Genomic DNA, 17,265 nt, shown 5'->3' with positions numbered 1-17,265 from the left:
GCATAGGGAAGTGCACACACTACTTTTCAACACGTGTACTGTTCTAAAGCTGCAGAGCAGAGAACTAAACCTGGTCTCTTCATTGTAGGGAAAATGCTGTTAATAAGGGAGTCAATACACCCACATAGCGAGTCAAAGATACTGCCACAGTTTAGACCAGCACGTTAATACCGATTGGCTGTTTCTTCAGTCATGCGCGCTCATGGGCGGAGTGATTCACATCGCAGCAGAAGTTTGTTCAGCCGCCAGCGTTCGTCTTGTTTCTCGTCGATGGTTAATTTTTTTGTAATGTTTTAAAAGAAAAGCTTCCGGCATTCACCAAAATAAGACAAATCAGAACGTGTCTTTTAAATACCCGATAGTGATTATACAAGGTTTTTTGACTTGCCCTAATCACACTGTATGGAGCAGGTAAATCACATTTAAAATCAAAACAGTACAGCATGGAAGAATAAAGAGTCGCACTATACAATATATGGCATGACTTTATTGAAACAATGAAACAATGGCAGACAGATGGGGTTTGTTGTGTTTTCAGAAACATGCCTTAATGCTCAGAGCCCCTCAGCACTAACTTATTAAAAAGAGGTTAGTCTTTGAAACTCCACAGACAGCTTTTTTAAATTATTATTTGTTATCTTTAATGATTGTTGTCGCCGATGCGGTTACTATTTACACTCTTTACAATTAGAATGCGCTGTACAAAATCGAAAGCAAGTTTTATAAAGGGTCGCTTAGGAAAAGCAAACTTCAGTTTTAAAAAAAACAAATAAATCATAGAAAAAAGAATGACAACCAGGGCCTACGAAGGGATTAGCAAACACGCCAAGGTGACATGCGTTCACAACATATAGTCCATCAAAGCAGCACGTCATTTATATCACACACCATCATTGCACTTTTTTTTTTTTTTTTTTTTTTAATTACAAACTAGCTTTGCAATGTTAAGACATTTCCTGTGTGACTCTCCAGCAGCCCGTACTGGCCTCATTAAGGAGATAATGCAGAATGGTGCACGGGTGTTCTCTCCCAGGCTTCAAATGCATTTTCACTCACACCCACATCATTGTAAAAGTTCAACTTTTATTTCTATTTAAAAAATGTCCAATTCGCTCTCTTCAAGCTCTGAACCCTGTTTGGTTCAAAGTTCCTGAAAGAGCTGTACTGAAACACACACACATTACCAACACAAAACAGGACAGTAAATAAGGTAGTTTACTGACTGTATATTAGTAAAAAATCAAGAGGTAAGAGAGAAGGGTTAACCAGCCAGCACTGCAGACTTCAGTGTGTTTGTGCACACTGAACACAGCATCAATCGCACTGCCTTTTCACTGCCCTGCTTTCTACCAATGATCAGCAATTACCCCTACAGTCATTCCAAACCCATTAGGAGCCTCCGTTTAGTTCATTCACTTTGTACCAGCACAGGCACATCTCTGACTGTCACACACACACACATTCACAAGTTTTGGTTCCAAGACAGCCCCCTTGCAATGCATGACCCCGGATCAGGGAGGGAGTCACTTCACCTCCCTTGAACTGTATTGGAAGATCTCAATGGCTGCATTCACAGATAAGCACCCAGAGTGAATGCTACTCAAGCCAGTAAAGGTTGCTGCATAGTCCCCTTACACAGGATAACCGCTTCAGCACAGCACATGAAACTCACAGGGAGGAATAGGTACAACATTCAGAAGAGATTAACACAGAGCCAGGGTTAAGACCTCAGACAGCCCGGCACGGGTTCGCTGGCTTGCATGCTCAGGGTGGCATTCCAGGCAGCTTTAATGATACAGGGTATTAATGCAGGTTAATTTCTCCCTGGTCTCAATCCAATTATTATTCTGCACCACTTCCAGGTACATGACCTGCAGCACAGGAAGTGATGCATTACCAGGAAGCAGTAGTTGAAACTTTCTGCACTTACATAAGCCATTTGTATTGGATTTAATATCCAGTTCAGATCATCTTAGTGACTGTGTAGGGAAGCAGATCCCAGGTATAAGGCAGCTATAAAATTGAATATACTTTGAGAAACGCAGCTGGTTACACAGCCAGGGGGGAATCAGTTTTGCTATTTCTTAGAAAAGCTACAGAAAACAAGAAAAAATCATCCATTGATTTCACTGAAGGATTCGGACGAGTTGAAGGACACTGCCCTGCTGCCAGGGAGGTCCTTATATTTTTGGTTCTCTTCTCAGATATCAGGAGTTCTGCATTTGTGTTATTACACCAACCACAGTGCAGCCATAACTACATGGCAGTGCCATAAATGTTGATTTAATCCAGGCTCCGGGCACGCTTTAGAAGCTGTACGAAAGCTTCCTCTGTGAAATAATTTAGAAATAAATAAATAATTAATAAAACAAAGAAGTAGCGCTCCAGCCACCCCAGAATGCTCCCAGGAACCCACCCTGCTCCCAGGAACCCACCCCGCTCCCAGGAACCCACCCCGCTCCCAGGAACCCACCTCGACCGTCTCTACTTATACAACAAACTACCATTTATTATTATCCTAGCAAAAAAAAAAGCACCAAAAAAGCCCCCCCCCCCCCAACCAAGGAATAAAAAAATTCTACTTCGTAAAAAGCATTACTTTGAAAATTACCAAACCAGTAACTGTGCAAAACCCCTGAATTCTACACATTAGGGGGCCACCAGTAAAATCTACCTTGCTTAAAAAACAGAAAATCTTAAGAATTAAAATGACACAGTAGAATGAAGACATCATGTGAGATTATTGTGGACACTGACCAGCTGCTGCTGTAATGAAGATGAAGAAGATTTTCTTTTGATCAGCCAGACCATTTTAAATACACCTTTTCAAGGCTTGATAAGGTATACAGGTGTATGAATATAGATTTGTTGCACCTCAAGTTGCTTTGCCTAGCTCCTGTATAGCGATTCTAGAAAACACTATTTTTATACATCACATCAGAAGTTACTCTACCCCTTCAGAGGTCTGCAAAGACACAGAGAGGAAAGTTAACACTGCAACGTTTCCAGAGCCGAATCTGTAACCTGTCTCGCAATGAATCGCAGTGTCAAGCTTTCTCAAGAATGTATTTAAAATACCAGGACAGGTTTCTCCTATTGTTACATATTCCCCCCCCCCCACCCCACCCCACCCCATATCAGCTGTACAAACGGTTCACATGCAGTTTTAAATTTACAGACAATTTCTTCCTGGGATTTCAAAAATCCACTGATGGGAACTGGCAAGTCCACAACTGCTAAGGTCTTTAAGTCTTTTTTTCCACCAATAAGTGCATTTGAGGGGTGCTACTAAACTGAAGGACACATTAAAGTGTGTGAAGGGCGGGGTTTCCCACATGCAAACGTGTGAAGGGCGGGGTTTTCTAAATGGAACGTGTGAAGGGCGGGGTTTTCCAAATGGAACGTGTGAAGGGCGGGGTTTTCTAAATGGAACGTGTGAAGGGCGGGGTTTTCCAAATGGAACGTGTGAAGGGCGGGGTTTTCTCAATGGAAAGTGTGAAGGGCGGGGTTTTCTAAATGGAAAAGTGTGAAGGGCGGGGTTTTCCAAATGGAAAAGTGTGAAGGACGGGGTTTTCCAAATGGAAAAGTGTGAAGGACGGGGTTTTCCAAATGGAAAAGTGTGAAGGGCAGGGTTTTCTAAATGGAAAGTGAAGGACGGGGTTTTCTAAATGGAAAAGTGTGAAGGACGGGGTTTTCTAAATGGAAAAGTGTGAAGGACGGGGTTTTCCAAATGGAAAAGTGTGAAGGGCGGGGTTTTCCAAATGGAAAGTGTGAAGGACGGGGTTTTCCAAATGGAAAAGTGTGAAGGGCAGGGTTTTCTAAATGGAAAAGTGTGAAGGGCGGGGTTTTCTAAATGGAAAAGTGTGAAGGGCGGGGTTTTCTAAATGGAAAGTGTGAAGGACGGGGTTTTCTAAATGGAAAAGTGTGAAGGGCGGGGTTTTCTAAATGGAAAAGTGTGAAGGGCGGGGTTTTCTAAATGGAAAGTGTGAAGGGCGGGGTTTTCTAAATGGAAAGTGAAGGACGGGTTTTCTACATGGAAGCATCATGGACAGGGTTTTATTTTTCAACCCTGCCCTTCACACTTTAATACGCACCCTTCGGTGTCGTGCTATAATACACTATTACTGAGCAACAACAGGACGACTTCAAAGCAGAGTTTTACTACTATCTCGTATGCTGAAAAGGACGGCAGATGCCATAAATACACCTTATTATTATTATTATTATTATTATTATTAGTAAGCAAGTTGTTTTTCATTATCCGTTCTATAGACTATTACTGGGTAAGGGGTCGGCAGTCCTGCCTATGCAGCTTTAATAAATATATGAGGTCACACCTTTTCAGAATGGAGTGCAAGGACGATTCTAAGGTTTGAATAGCACCAGTATCATGGCGATGTTGCAAGGCTGCCTAGTCTATGAATGGCGGAATATAAAAGAGCACTGCACTCTTACTAAACGTACATTCCTGTAAAGCTGAATTACTCAACCTGCTAACATTACAGCCACTGCGCTAGAATACAATTCAAGTATTTGGTTAAGTACACACAGAACAGACACCTTCGCTCTAAAGTGGTTGCCATCGATGCAATATGTATGGCATTTGCAGAAAGGATTTTAAAAAGATTGATCCACTTGAATCAGCTGTGCTGTCCTGTGCGGTGCCTGGACTTGACAAATGACTCCAAACCTATCCACTGATCCCTTGAAAAAGAACAACATCAGCTACAATGATTTAAGAACATACTAATATTACAGTAGGAAACAAAGGGAAGTTGAGATAACAATGTTTGTTCAAGTTGCAGAATCGCTTGTGACTGTTACCAGCAATCAAGTGGATCCAATTCTTTAAAAGCAGTACTCTGTACATAGAATCACTTCTGGATAAACAGAGAGAGAGAGAGATATTAGAGGGAGTCCACTGCCACCTGTTGCATCAATACAGTACTGCAATTCCTTCTTGTGAACCAAGGCAGACACACAAAAGACTGCCCAGTATTGATACAAACAAAGGACTAATTCACAAATGTGTTCTAGTCTTACAAGCCACAGGCTGTTCTTCGGTAGCCCCTAAAAAGCCTCTCCCATATGAACCAGGTGTATGAACGTGATACGATGTGTACGTTCATATGTTAAATATATGTTAACATGCAAGGATATATGGTTTATTGATATCTGGTCCTCAGTTAGCCATGATATTACAATCAGCATAGAAAATTAAGACAGATATCAAACCGGCGCTGCACTCCTCCGTTCCCATCTGAAGTCTACAATCAAGTCTTTAGCAGGGGTGCTACATAAAGCTCAAACACTGACCAGACGTCCCACCACCTCGTACAATGCATGCTGAATGACTTCCTTCACCTGCCTGGAGCGTTTCTCTCGCAGTGCAATTCACAGACAGGCGACGGACACACACACAAAGTAAACGGACTGTGGTCCCAGTAGCAGCTGGAAACGCATCATCAGTGGTGTCCATTTACCACGACGGTGTTATATCTGCTTATAGAGGACGAACAAACTGACACAAGCCTCGCGCAAAGCAATCAAGCTAGTGAGAGCCAACACTTCAACTGAGGAGAGGGAGGACGTTTATTCGCTTTTCATAAGCACTACCAGCTTGTGTAGTTTCTGAAGTCAAACAATGAAAGGCGACCCTGAAACTAAAGGTTCCAACACAATGGCTCAATAGAATCTAGAACCCAGTAGGTTCTAGAACAGTGCGTGGACTCCCTTTTACTAAACCGTCTTCTCCACTCTTTCATATGCAGAACTGCATGCGTTTCTGTAGATACTACATGAAGCAACCTTCATGGATTCGTCTTTGTTGTTCATTCTTAGAACTAAAACTACACGATGATTTATTAAGGCGTTATAGAAGCACCAGCCATTCTTGATTTTCAAAAACCTGCGTTGTAATTGAAAATTGCATATGTGTTTGAGTCTTCACAGCTTGTCTTTGTGAACCCTGAACCAGGGGAGTTCATCAGCTTGCGTAGATTCAACCGGCCCTTCAAATATATGAACAGCTACTGATACGGCCGCACAAGGCAATGGCTATGCAGCAGAACAATTACAAATTCATTGTGATCTGCCCACTGGGCCCCAGCGCTATTGAGATGGTTCTGCCCTTAAATATTAAATACAAGCTACGAACGGACCATGGTTCTGCGTTCTAGTAATTGAAAAGCACAGTCATCCTAAACCTTAAAACAGAACAGGCAAAATCTAGGACCCAAAAGAAAGCTACCGTACCAGTAGTAGAACTGTTGAGACTGTTCTGAGCTTCTCCTATGCTATTTAATGCTTTAAAAATATGTGCTTTTTTTTTCAGTGGATTTCATGGCTGTGCTTTTAATTTCCGCCCACAAGCTGTGAGGACCAATGAGGTGTGAGAATACTGTATATCCTCCAATGAGCACCTGTTTGTTTGAAAGGGCAGCGGTGGAACAGCAGTAGCTCCCCACTGTTTGTTGAAGGTGTTTTTTTTTTTTTCAGATTCAGATTTATATAAACATTTTGTCTTTAATCCAGTTGAAACGATTGCCATGCGTAGATTAAATAACAAAAAAAATGAAAAAGATACACACAGGTACATTTCAGTTCTTTTTTTCCATTAATTTCCAGGTGGATTATTTTAAACCGTCATATTGTGGTTCTGGGAGTTACAGCGCAGACTCTGTACCTACCATCTGTGTTACTAAAACACAGACAGAGACATTTCTGTAGCCAGCAGGCCCACTGCTGACGTCAAACCGCGGAAAAAAACTGTTAACAGCACGAGCCATCGGAGCTGCAAGTCTTTCGCATCCTTGTGGTTTTTCAATGTGTTGATTGGAGGCTGGGGTCCAGGACTGATTCCCTGTCTGGAGATTCAATGTAATTGGCTGCTTCCTGTAGCTTCAACAGCATGGCCATCTGAAAACGAACCAAGAATGAGGTTACTGATCGTGAATGACACCCACGAACAAGCCATATGTAACACATCCATACGAAAGCCCTTGTGAAACGGTGATGCATTTCACCCTGCAGTGTGCACTGACCAGGGGGTCGGAGTCCAGGGTGCTGGGCGTGGTCTCCTTCATGGCCCGTTCCTCACTGGGCTGCCCCGCCCCAGTCGGCCCCACGCTCGGCGGTGGCAGGTGGAACAGTTTGGCCTGGTCCTGCTGAGCAGAGGGCCAGGGCAGGGTCCCCCTTACCCACTCCACAGGGTCCTCCCACACCGCCTTCTGACCGTGCACCTGGAGGGGGGGGAGGAGAGAGAGGGGGGGGGAGAGCGAGCGAGAGAGCGAGAGAGAGAGAGCGAGAGAGAGAGAGAGAGAGAGAGAGAGAGAGAGAGGGGGGGGGGGAGAGAGAGAGAGAGGGGGGGGAGGGGGACACAGAGAGAGAGAGAGAGGGGGACAGAGAGAGAGAGAGAGAGAGAGAGAGAGGGGGAGGGGGAGAGAGAGAGAGAGAGAGAGAGAGAGAGAGAGAGAGAGAGAGAGAGAGAGTGAGAGACACACAGAGAAAGAGAGAGGGGGGAGAGAGTGAGACAGCGAGAGAGGGGGGAAGTGGGGAAGAGCGAGAGAGAGAGAGAGAGAGAGAGAGAGAGAGAGGGGCAGATTAACCAGGCATGTTTAATAGGCCACGTCATTTATAAGGCAGGTAAGAGAGTGTCTTTGTGAGTCCTTTGGGTGTGCAAAGAGTAGCTGAACCAAAGCGCAAAACCATAAGAGGCAGGGTCAGCTGTACCTACCATTATAAAATCATGCTTTCATTATTTTAATAAACGAACACAATACACCGTTAATGCCGTCGCCCATGTCTACCGCGCACGAGACGCCCGAATAAGATGCACTTGCATGTTCCAATATCCGGTGTTGTGACTGGCTGAGAGATTAACAAGGTGGGTATGTTGTAAAGTAGGACTGGCACACAGTGGCGTACCTTGATGCCATCCTTTGCCCCCTCCTGCAGGTAGGGGATGATGGAGTGATTCCAGAGCTCAATGAACCAGCAGCGGAATTCTTCCACTGTCACCGGGCATGACAAGAAGAAGCAAGGGCCTGAAACAAAACAATACGAACAAAACACATGTTAAAGAAGGGCTAGCAGAAACTGAACTGTACTCCAAAAGCACAGGAACAGGAGACAGCTACAGAGCAGACAGGACCCCTCCCGCACACGCAGACACACACGCACACATGCACGCACGCAGACACATGCACACGCACAGACAGACACACGCACAGACAGACACACACACACACACACGCACGCACACACAAGTTGTTTCTGTACTATAGAGAAGGCACTGCTTTCAGCCGTGGCAAGTCAATTCAACTGAGCTCAATGAAAAGATCATTCCAAATATTTGAACAAACTGGCCACAAGATGTTGCTGTCTAACAAGATGTTTAAACCAGGGGAACGGCTGCCATCGCTGGCACGGAGAGCACCCTTACCGATCAGGAAGTCGGAGGTGCTGTGCTTCTCCAGGAAGGTGTGCAGATGGTACCACAGCTTGGGCACCCAGTCCAGCACCCGCAGCAGGTCCTCGTCGTTGGCACTGCAGTCGCTCTCCGTTTCCATCAGCTTGCGGTGCAGGTAGCGCACCAGGAACCCGTTGGCAGGCTCCACGTTGTTGGAAAAGGTCACCATCCTAGAGAGCAGAGCAGAGCACTGGTCAGTTAAACTGGATTGCTTGATTGCGATCCTTTCAGGTAGTCTGTTGTTCTCCCCTCGAAATGAACTTCATGCCATACTGGCAGTGATGTCAACGTAGTGCACACAGACCTGGACAGCGCACTGAAATAACGTCCAGTCTCTCGATGTAGAAGGACTGGCACATACCTGAAGCTGAGGTGCAGGCCGTGGTTGGGTGTCATTTTCACCGGCTGGTTAGTTGTTCCAATGATGTAGGGGCTAAAGGGACCAGGAAAGAGGTTAGCAGCTTTTTAGCATGTCTTTACACCGCTCTGTCACAAAGCTTTACACCCAAGCCAGGTTCATGCAATCGGTCATGTTGGGTTTGTTTTTTCCTCACCATTTGTGATATTTGCAGGTCAGCGCTCCGTTAACCAGCTCGCTGATGGACCCCGAATCGCTGAGGTCATCAAGGATGATAACCAATGGGACCTCCCCAGAGCTGGTCTCTCGATCAATCTGATTGGCCAGATTAGAGAGGAACAGCTGCAGGTCCTGAAGAAGACAAAGGATAAAAAATGTGAGAGAGAGAGAGGAGAGAGAGAGAGAGAGAGAGAATGAAATAAAATGAAAAAGCTGACATTTTCAAGTAGGCGCGTTACGATTTATTCCTTGTGTAATGTGATAAGTGGCCATAAGCTACTCGTAGCTACATGTAGTCAACCAAATAAATAAATGTGATTTTGGTATGCTGGTATAAATACATCTCCTTTACGCTTTTAACAAAATAGCCCAACATATTTCAGTAGTCCATCAGGACTAAAATATCAACCCAACAAGCCGTTCACTAAGTAGTTTGTTAGAAACGCAAGCAATCTCACACACAGACAGCCATGCAGAAGCTCTGTTTAAAGCACACAGAGAGCGTTCCTTGCTGCAGTGCAATCTCACACACACACAGACAGCCATGCTGAAGCTCTGTTTAAAGCACACAGAGAGCGTTCCTTGCTGCAGTGCAATCTCACACACACACAGCAGCCATGCTGAAGCTCTGTTTAAAGCACACAGAGAGCTTTCCTTGCTGCAGTGCAATCTCACACACACACACAGACAGCCATGCTGAAGCTCTGTTTAAAGCACACAGAGAGCGTTCCTTGCTGCAGTGCAATCTCACACACACACAGCCAGCCATGCTGAAGCTCTGTTTAAAGCACACAGAGAGCGTTCCTTGCTGCAGTGCAATCTCTCACACACACAGACAGCCATGCTGAAGCTCTGTTTAAAGCACACAGAGCGCTTTTCCATTCTAACACAGCAGTGTGCCCTGCAGCTCTCCTTGCCTTGCACGACCGCTCGTGCATGTTGTAGGTGATGGCGATGTCCTCTGTGCCCGCGCGCCCGGAGCGCTCCACCAGGTACTCTGCCAGCCTGCAGGTGAGGTAGGTCTTGCCCGTGCCGCTGGGGCCGGACAGGATGAGCCGGCGGTGCTTCAGGAGCAGACTGATGTAGTGTTGCATCATGGGCTTGGGAATGAGGGTCTCGAACACTAGGCTGTCCACGCACTTCTCCTTCAGACCTGCAGGGGGCGGCAGAGACGCACCATCACTTTCACAAAGTAGTCCACCTCATGATGAGTCCTTCAGGAACTGCTGTCAAAGTTTCTCAGGCTGAAAACTAGACCACTTTCACAGGGGTGGGGGGGGGGGGGGGGGGTTAAAATTAAAAGGAAAGTCAGCTAGTTCTGTTGCTGCAGAGTAATCTCAGGATGACAAAATGCCTGGGCAGAGACGAAGAAAAATGGGCCGTTTATAAAAAGAAAACGTCCTGCTTCTGAGCACAGGCACCTTGAAAAGGAGACTGGATGAAGGACACGAGTCGAGAAGCCAGGTGTATGACAAGCCCAAGAGTTTCCGTGGCACCTGAATACGCTGAAGCTTGATCATCTAAAGCCTTTCCAGTAAGGAAAAAAACATTACATTGTCATGGAACGGCTCTATGCGGGGAAACTATACCCCAAAAAGCTGTTCCGAGTACAAAATCCGCGTCTTCGTTACGAGCACTGACCTTTCAGCGTGACGGCGATGCAGCTGGTGCCTCTGCCCATGTACCGGGACGGCACAAGCTCGGGGGACTCTGCCCCCAGCACCCTCCTGCCCTGGCTGATGCTGTAGCAGTAGATGGAGTCCGGGGACAGGCCCAGGCTGGAGGCAGGGTCTACCTTTGCAATGTAATCCTAATGGAAAGCAGGGAGACACGTCAGAGTAGATCGTATCACAACGGATGCTCAAAGTCCTTATTGGCTCAGAAGCTTCTGCATAATGTAGACACTAAGTGGTTTCAAATTCCCTGAATTAGAAAGCAGGGAGAGAGCAATGGCAAGTTACCTTGAAGGTCTGGCAGACAGCAGCATCCAGCGTGTCCCACTCTGTTTTAGCATTGACCTTGACCGAACCGATGAAGAAATCCTGCTGTTTGATATCCTAGACAATGGAAGGACAAAACAATCATTCACTATATTTTACAGACCCAACAGAAAGCATGTACTTTAAAATGAAAACAAACAGTGACCTGGAACTAGAGAAAGAAATAGGTTCCTACATGTGTGAGCCTCAAGCAGTAACAAAAAGATGATTCGAATCCAATAGAAAGGACACTCACGTCATTGAAAACGTCCTGGTCAGAAACACGGACAAGGATACGAAGACGACTGTTATCTTCTTTATGAGAGGAAATGCTCATCACATCCATGGGAGACAAATCTGAGAAAAACACAGAGAGTGAGAGAGAGGGAGAGAGGGAGAGGGAGCGAGGAGGGAGTAAGACAGAGAGAGAGAGAGAGAGACAGGGGGAGGGAGAGAGAGGGAGACAGGGGGAGTGAGAGAGCGAGACAGAGGGAGAGAGACAGAAGGAGCGAGAGAGGGAGAGAGACAGAGGGAGCAAGAGAGAGAGAGCAGCACAGCAGGAGAACAACCTGAATGCTGAACGAATGCATTTTGCCTCAAAAACGGGAGCTTTGTCTACGTTGCAGGAAATGGGTTAGGATTTTATAGTCCTGCTTTTCATGAACCCTCTATACACCATTTAGCCAATGCATAGAACACTGAAACAAAAGCAACATGTGCTGGTAAGTGCTGGATTAAAGCTTTAGCGGCCATCGTTCTCACCTGTGTCCGTGCACTCGTTGAGGCTCAGGGTGAAGGACTGCGTGAGGGACAGGGCCATGGATTGCCGTGGCGACGCACTCAGCAGGGAGCTCAAGCCCTGTGGTTGGGACATTGAGGAGGGAGGGGCGGGGCTGGGGGCGGGGCTTGTGTTCGGTCCTGTTCCTGTCTTCAGCTGGTCGTTCTCAGCCTTGAGACTCTCTACAGTCATCTGTGGGAACAGAACAGACAGAGAGGGTCAATGGGGCTTCTACCTGGCCACTTAAAGCATTTACAGTAATCCCATTATACTGTTAGGGAACAGAATGGGAAAAACTAAATCGTTTTCTTACTAGCTCTCTGCTCAATCACGCACAGTGAAACCTGTCTATCACAGCCACTGCTCTCTGCTCACTGTCGTACCTGCATGCTGTTCAATCCAGTACAATGAACCCTCTCTCTGCTCTGTCAGGCACAGTGACCCCTGGGTGTATCACAGCCGCTGCTCTCTGCTCCTCGCTGTCGTACCTGCATGCTGTTCATCGCCTCTCTCAGCTGCTCCAGCTGGTGGGCGGAGTTCAGTGCCTCCAGTCGAATGTCCGTCAGCTTCATCTCCTTCTGCCACAATTCCGAGCGCAGCTCCGATACCCCCTTGTCCTCCAACTCGGGCTCCTCGTTTCCTTCAAAGATCCTGTGGACAGACAGAGACAGACGCCCGTGAGCCAACGTACCACCAGGAGGGGACTGCTGGGATGTTTAAAATGTACAACACAGGCCCTCACTAAAAGAAAAGAAAGGGTACTGGGAATTCACCGGACTCATTCCACACTGTGTTTGAATGGTAGGCTAGCGGTTCTCCTTTAAGTATCATTCTTGTGATGACGCTACCAGGTGATCTGAAGCGAGTGGCTGCTTCAGAGCAGCCGGCAGGAGTTCCATACCCATCAGCCTCCCTCAAACTTACACAGAGGAGGAGGTGGAGGTGGAGGACTTCAGGGACAGCGGGGGGTTGTCTCCCCCCTCGTGGGAGAGCTTCGGGGAGGAGGGTGCGGACGAGTCAGGGGTAGCGATCTCCTCAATGTCCGAATACGAAGAGGCGGACTTGGGACCCTTCTTGATGCTGAACGCCTTGTTGAAGGAGCTTCTCAGCTGGAACACAAGGTCAGAGTTACATCACTGTAAGAGGAGAGGATTCAGAGGCTGGGGAGGCGTCCACCTGCGGGTCGCGTGCAGCTGAACACACAGGGCTACTCCCCTCATACACCTGGAAAGAAATATCAGGAGGAGTGGAGGGTGGATTTGAAGCTTCTGAAGGTCCTGCTCTGGGGCTCAGCACACACACACACACACACACACACACACACACACACACATACACACACACAGCGCTCTGAAGGTATCCTCCAGGAGGAGGGTGGATTTGAAGCTGCTGAAAGTCCTGCTCTGGGGCTCTGCACACACACACACACACACACACAGCGCTCTGAAGGAATCCTCCAGGAGGACGGTGGATTTGAAGCTGGGTCCTGCTCTGGGGCTCTGCACACACACACAGCCCTCTGAAGGAATCCTCCAGGAGGACGGTGGATTTGAAGCTGCTGAAGGTCCTGCTCTGGGGCTCTGCACACACACAAAGCCCTCTGAAGGAATCCTCCAGGAGGACGGTGGATTTGAAGCTGCTGAAGGTCCTGCTCTCTGGCTCTGCTCTTACCCAGCTCTTTTTCTTCTTCTTCTTGGCATCGTTGTCCTTGCAGCTGCCGATGCTGGAGTGGCTGGTGATGCTGTTGAGGCTGGAGATGCTGTCCGAGGAGTTCTGACGCTTTATCCGCAGCTCTGGGGACCAAACACAGCGGCACGGTTTAAGCAACTGGAGTGGGATTAAAAATACACGCATGGCAATGTACCTGTATGAAATACATGGCCTGCTAGCTAATACAGACAGCAGGGACTCAAACTACAGCTGTGGCCAAAAGTTTAGCATCACCTGGAATTGTAGGATTGTGACATAATAAAAATAAACTAGATGGGTGGTTCAGTTATCTTTGGGTGTGATGTCAGGGTGGTTCAGAGTTATCTTTGGGTGTGATGTCAGGGTGGTTCAGAGTTACCTTTGGGTGTGATGTCAGGGTGGTTCAGAGTTACCTTTGGGTGTGATGTCAGGGTGGTTCAGAGTTATCTTTGGGTGTGATGTCAGGGTGGTTCAGAGTTATCTTTGGGTGTGATGTCAGGGTGGTTCAGAGTTATCTTTGGGTGTGATGTCAGGGTGGTTCAGTTATCTTTGGGTGTGATGTCAGGGTGGTTCAGAGTTACCTTTGGGTGTGATGTCAGGGTTGTTCAGAGCCACATGGATCACTGCCTGGGCCTCCACGTTCTTGGTCTTCATCACCTCAATGGTCTCCCGCAATTCAGATAACTCAGAGTCCTGTGGAAGTAAAGCAGGGTTAGAATATATACAGCATGACATCACTCCGGAATGCGGAGCGGGTTCTTAACGGAGTGAAGAATCTGTTTCAAGTTCTACTCAAAAGTGTATTTCAAGTGTTTTTTTTTTTGAGAATGTCTTCAAGTCGGAGTGTTTTTGGTAAGACTTTACATGGAAACAGGAAAGTGTTTTTATTGCACATGTTCTGTACAGAGAGTCTCCCCCCCTCCCCCCCCCCCCAGTTTATCATCTGCACACTGTCGAATTCTCGCCTGTCAGACAGAAAGGTAGCGGATCTGAGGTCCGGAGCGATCCGGCACAAATGAACCCCAGCCCTCAAGTCCCCTGAAGTTAGTTTCAGCTCTCCCTCACCTTCTGCTCGGAGCAGACAGACAGACTCTGCAGCCGGGACGTCATGTTGACCAGACTCTGCTCAAACGCTGCCACCAAGTTTGCCTGCAAAGCAAAATCAATAAAGAGTGACACTCGGTTACAATTCAAACTAAAAACAATTCAGATCACACAAGATGAATACAAAAAAAAAAACACACAATGTTAGAATCACCTGCACTACAGACCCTCCCTCACGTGACACATTCACTTACTGTGCAACAAAAATGTATTCTGTGATGTTTAAAAGCGACATTTTCAGTCATGATGTGCAAGACAGCAGGTATGACTTTGATAGAAGGTAATTAGGAGGTATATTGGACTGGAACAGCAAAAATTAAGACAATTATTACCCTGTTAGCTCAGTAGAGAGTTCATTGGTAGGAAACTTGTTTTAAAACCTCAGTAACTGCACCTTCAACGTGGGTGTTGCATGCGACAATGAGGGGTGGAAATCGGTAACCAGTAAATCACAATTTAAACAAACCTGTCCATACTGCCCCACAGAACATCCAATGACAACAGCAAGGCAACAGCAGCAGTCCATGTGAGTAAGTGTTCAACAGTGGGGGAGGGGGGGAGAGAGTCAGGTTAAGAGGCAGTTCAACTCACAAATCACAACATTTGTTTCTTTATGAGGTGTCTGGTAAAAAGATCCAGTTCTGATCTGTTCAGGGAGAAGGCCAGAGAACAGCCAAGCCCGAGCCTCAAAGTGCGAAGAGACGCAGCACAGTAAAGTGAACCGAGAGTCAGCGTGCTGCTGTCCAGGGTGTGCTGCTGGGCTTGAATCTCAAACACAAGAACCTGCTGTACCCGAGTGAATGGACTGCTGCTGCTGCTACAGCTGTGGGCATTGCTTTGGTCTTTCTCAAGGGCCCACAGTGGGGCTGTACTGCCAATTTACAGACAGCGCAATACGGGTCACAAAAAAGCTAAAAAGAGAAAACTCCCTGCGGGACATCTCCCTAAACTCCCTGCGGGACACCTCCCTAAACTCCCTGCGGGACACCTCCCTAAACTCCCTGCGGGACACCTCCCTAAACTCCTGTGGGACACATCCCTAAACTCCCTGCGGGACACCTCCCTAAACTCCCTGTGGGACATCTCCCTAAACTCCCTGTGGGACATCTCCCTAAACTCCCTGTGGGACATCTCCCTAAACTCCCTGCGGGACACCTCCCTAAACTCCCTGTGGGACATCTCCCTAAACTCCCTGTGGGACATCTCCCTAAACTCCCTGCGGGACACCTCCCTAAACTCCCTGCGGGACACCTCCCTAAACTACAAGCTATTCTTTTTAAGCCTCCTTATCAGCCTGACAAACACTTTCTCTGGTCTCACGCTCCTCCATTGAAACCCTCGATCGCTGTTGTTAAAAAACAGAAAAGCTTCGCCTCATTCAATAAGGTAGAAGAAATTGAAGGTTTTTTTTTTTTAACCTCACATTTGACGCAAAAAAAAAAAGGAAACCAGACAGAAACACACACGAACGAAAAAAAATCTAACAAAACCAGATCAAGTATCAGGTTGAAATGGAACCTGGCAGGACCTCATGGTAACGAGAAACACAAACAAACATCTGCCAGCTCTAACAGAACATGCATCAAGCAATCAGGGGGTTTATTTGAACATGAAAGCACAACGAGAAGACAGACCGCACAAGTTTATAAAATCTATATAAAACCTCAACGTGCTGCAGTTCTGAACGCGAGCCAGTTTCACAGTTATTCTGAGAGGGAGAGCCATGAAGACAGGAAGGACACTGAGAACACTGCAATGTAAAGCACTCCACACAGACACCCTGCGATAACTTCAATCACAGCTTTCACTGCAGGGTCCTGACGTGCCAATGAATGCCCAGCTCACAGCATCACACTATCCACGAGCACCCCGCCATGCAAAGAAACACGAGCAACTGCAGAACCTGAACGCCTGTCTGAAACAACGTCGGTCCTTTCTAACAGAACCAAGTCCTACATTTCAAAATGTGGATTTCATTATACCAATTAAAAACGGAGTGCGATAGCCTACGACTGATTCAAACTGCCGTGGTGCCAGGGAGACCAGACTGGCTGATTGCTGGCGTTGTATGTGCTGATGCACCAGGGAGACCAGACTGGCTGATCGCTGGCGTTGTGTGTGCTGATGCACCAGGGAGACCAGACTGGCTGATCGCTGGCGTTGTGTGTGCTGATGCACCAGGGAGACCAGACTGGCTGATCGCTGGCGTTGTGTGTGCTGATGCACCAGGGAGACCAGACTGGCTGATCGCTGGCGTTGTGTGTGCTGATGCACCAGGGAGACCAGACTGGCTGATCGCTGGCATTGTGTGTGCTGATGCACCAGGGAGACCAGACTGGCTGATTGCTGGCGTTGTGTGTGCTGATGCACCAGGGAGACCAGACTGGCTGATCGCTGGCGTTGTGTGTGCCGATGCACCAGGGAGACCAGACTGCCTGATCACTGGCGTTGTGTGTGCTGATGCACCAGGGAGACCAGACTGGCTGATCGCTGGCGTTGTGTGTGCTGATGCACCAGGGAGGCTGCAATAGGCTGATCCCTGGAGACAGCATTACACTTCAGCCATCAACACAGAGCCAGTAGGAAATCCACACTACCTGGAGGAAAAGCGCAGAGACTCTCCTGCAATACAAACAGCGTACTTCTAAAAGGCTTGACTGGAGAACTT

At 47.3% G+C, this 17,265-nt stretch overlaps 1 protein-coding gene across 6 annotated transcripts in view; it reads right to left on the bottom strand.

Moving 5' to 3' along the window:
- Nucleotides 1-467: 467 nt before the first annotated feature.
- The window catches only part of LOC131702799 (neuron navigator 1-like), a 107,071-nt gene continuing 90,273 nt past the window's right edge, over nt 468-17,265 (bottom strand). For all 6 annotated transcript variants that reach the window (XM_059005106.1, XM_059005109.1, XM_059005105.1 and 3 more), the window contains 16 exons: nt 14,559-14,642; nt 14,075-14,186; nt 13,476-13,597; nt 12,729-12,913; nt 12,293-12,455; nt 11,789-11,996; nt 11,283-11,383; nt 11,009-11,104; nt 10,689-10,857; nt 9,965-10,200; nt 9,025-9,179; nt 8,832-8,903; nt 8,444-8,640; nt 7,927-8,045; nt 7,044-7,241; nt 468-6,918 (listed from right to left, as the gene is read on the bottom strand). In XM_059005106.1, the coding sequence (XP_058861089.1) occupies nt 6,823-6,918; nt 7,044-7,241; nt 7,927-8,045; nt 8,444-8,640; nt 8,832-8,903; nt 9,025-9,179; nt 9,965-10,200; nt 10,689-10,857; nt 11,009-11,104; nt 11,283-11,383; nt 11,789-11,996; nt 12,293-12,455; nt 12,729-12,913; nt 13,476-13,597; nt 14,075-14,186; nt 14,559-14,642 (2,313 nt within the window). In that variant the 3' untranslated portion in view covers nt 468-6,822. The remainder of the gene's footprint in view (nt 6,919-7,043; nt 7,242-7,926; nt 8,046-8,443; nt 8,641-8,831; nt 8,904-9,024; nt 9,180-9,964; nt 10,201-10,688; nt 10,858-11,008; nt 11,105-11,282; nt 11,384-11,788; nt 11,997-12,292; nt 12,456-12,728; nt 12,914-13,475; nt 13,598-14,074; nt 14,187-14,558; nt 14,643-17,265) is intronic.

The sequence above is a fragment of the Acipenser ruthenus genome, chromosome 30 (assembly GCF_902713425.1).
Source record: "Acipenser ruthenus chromosome 30, fAciRut3.2 maternal haplotype, whole genome shotgun sequence".
Taxonomy (NCBI): Eukaryota; Metazoa; Chordata; class Actinopteri; order Acipenseriformes; family Acipenseridae; genus Acipenser; species Acipenser ruthenus.
The sequence above is the reverse complement of the archived record's forward strand: the minus strand, read 5'-3'. Positions and strand labels throughout refer to the sequence as shown.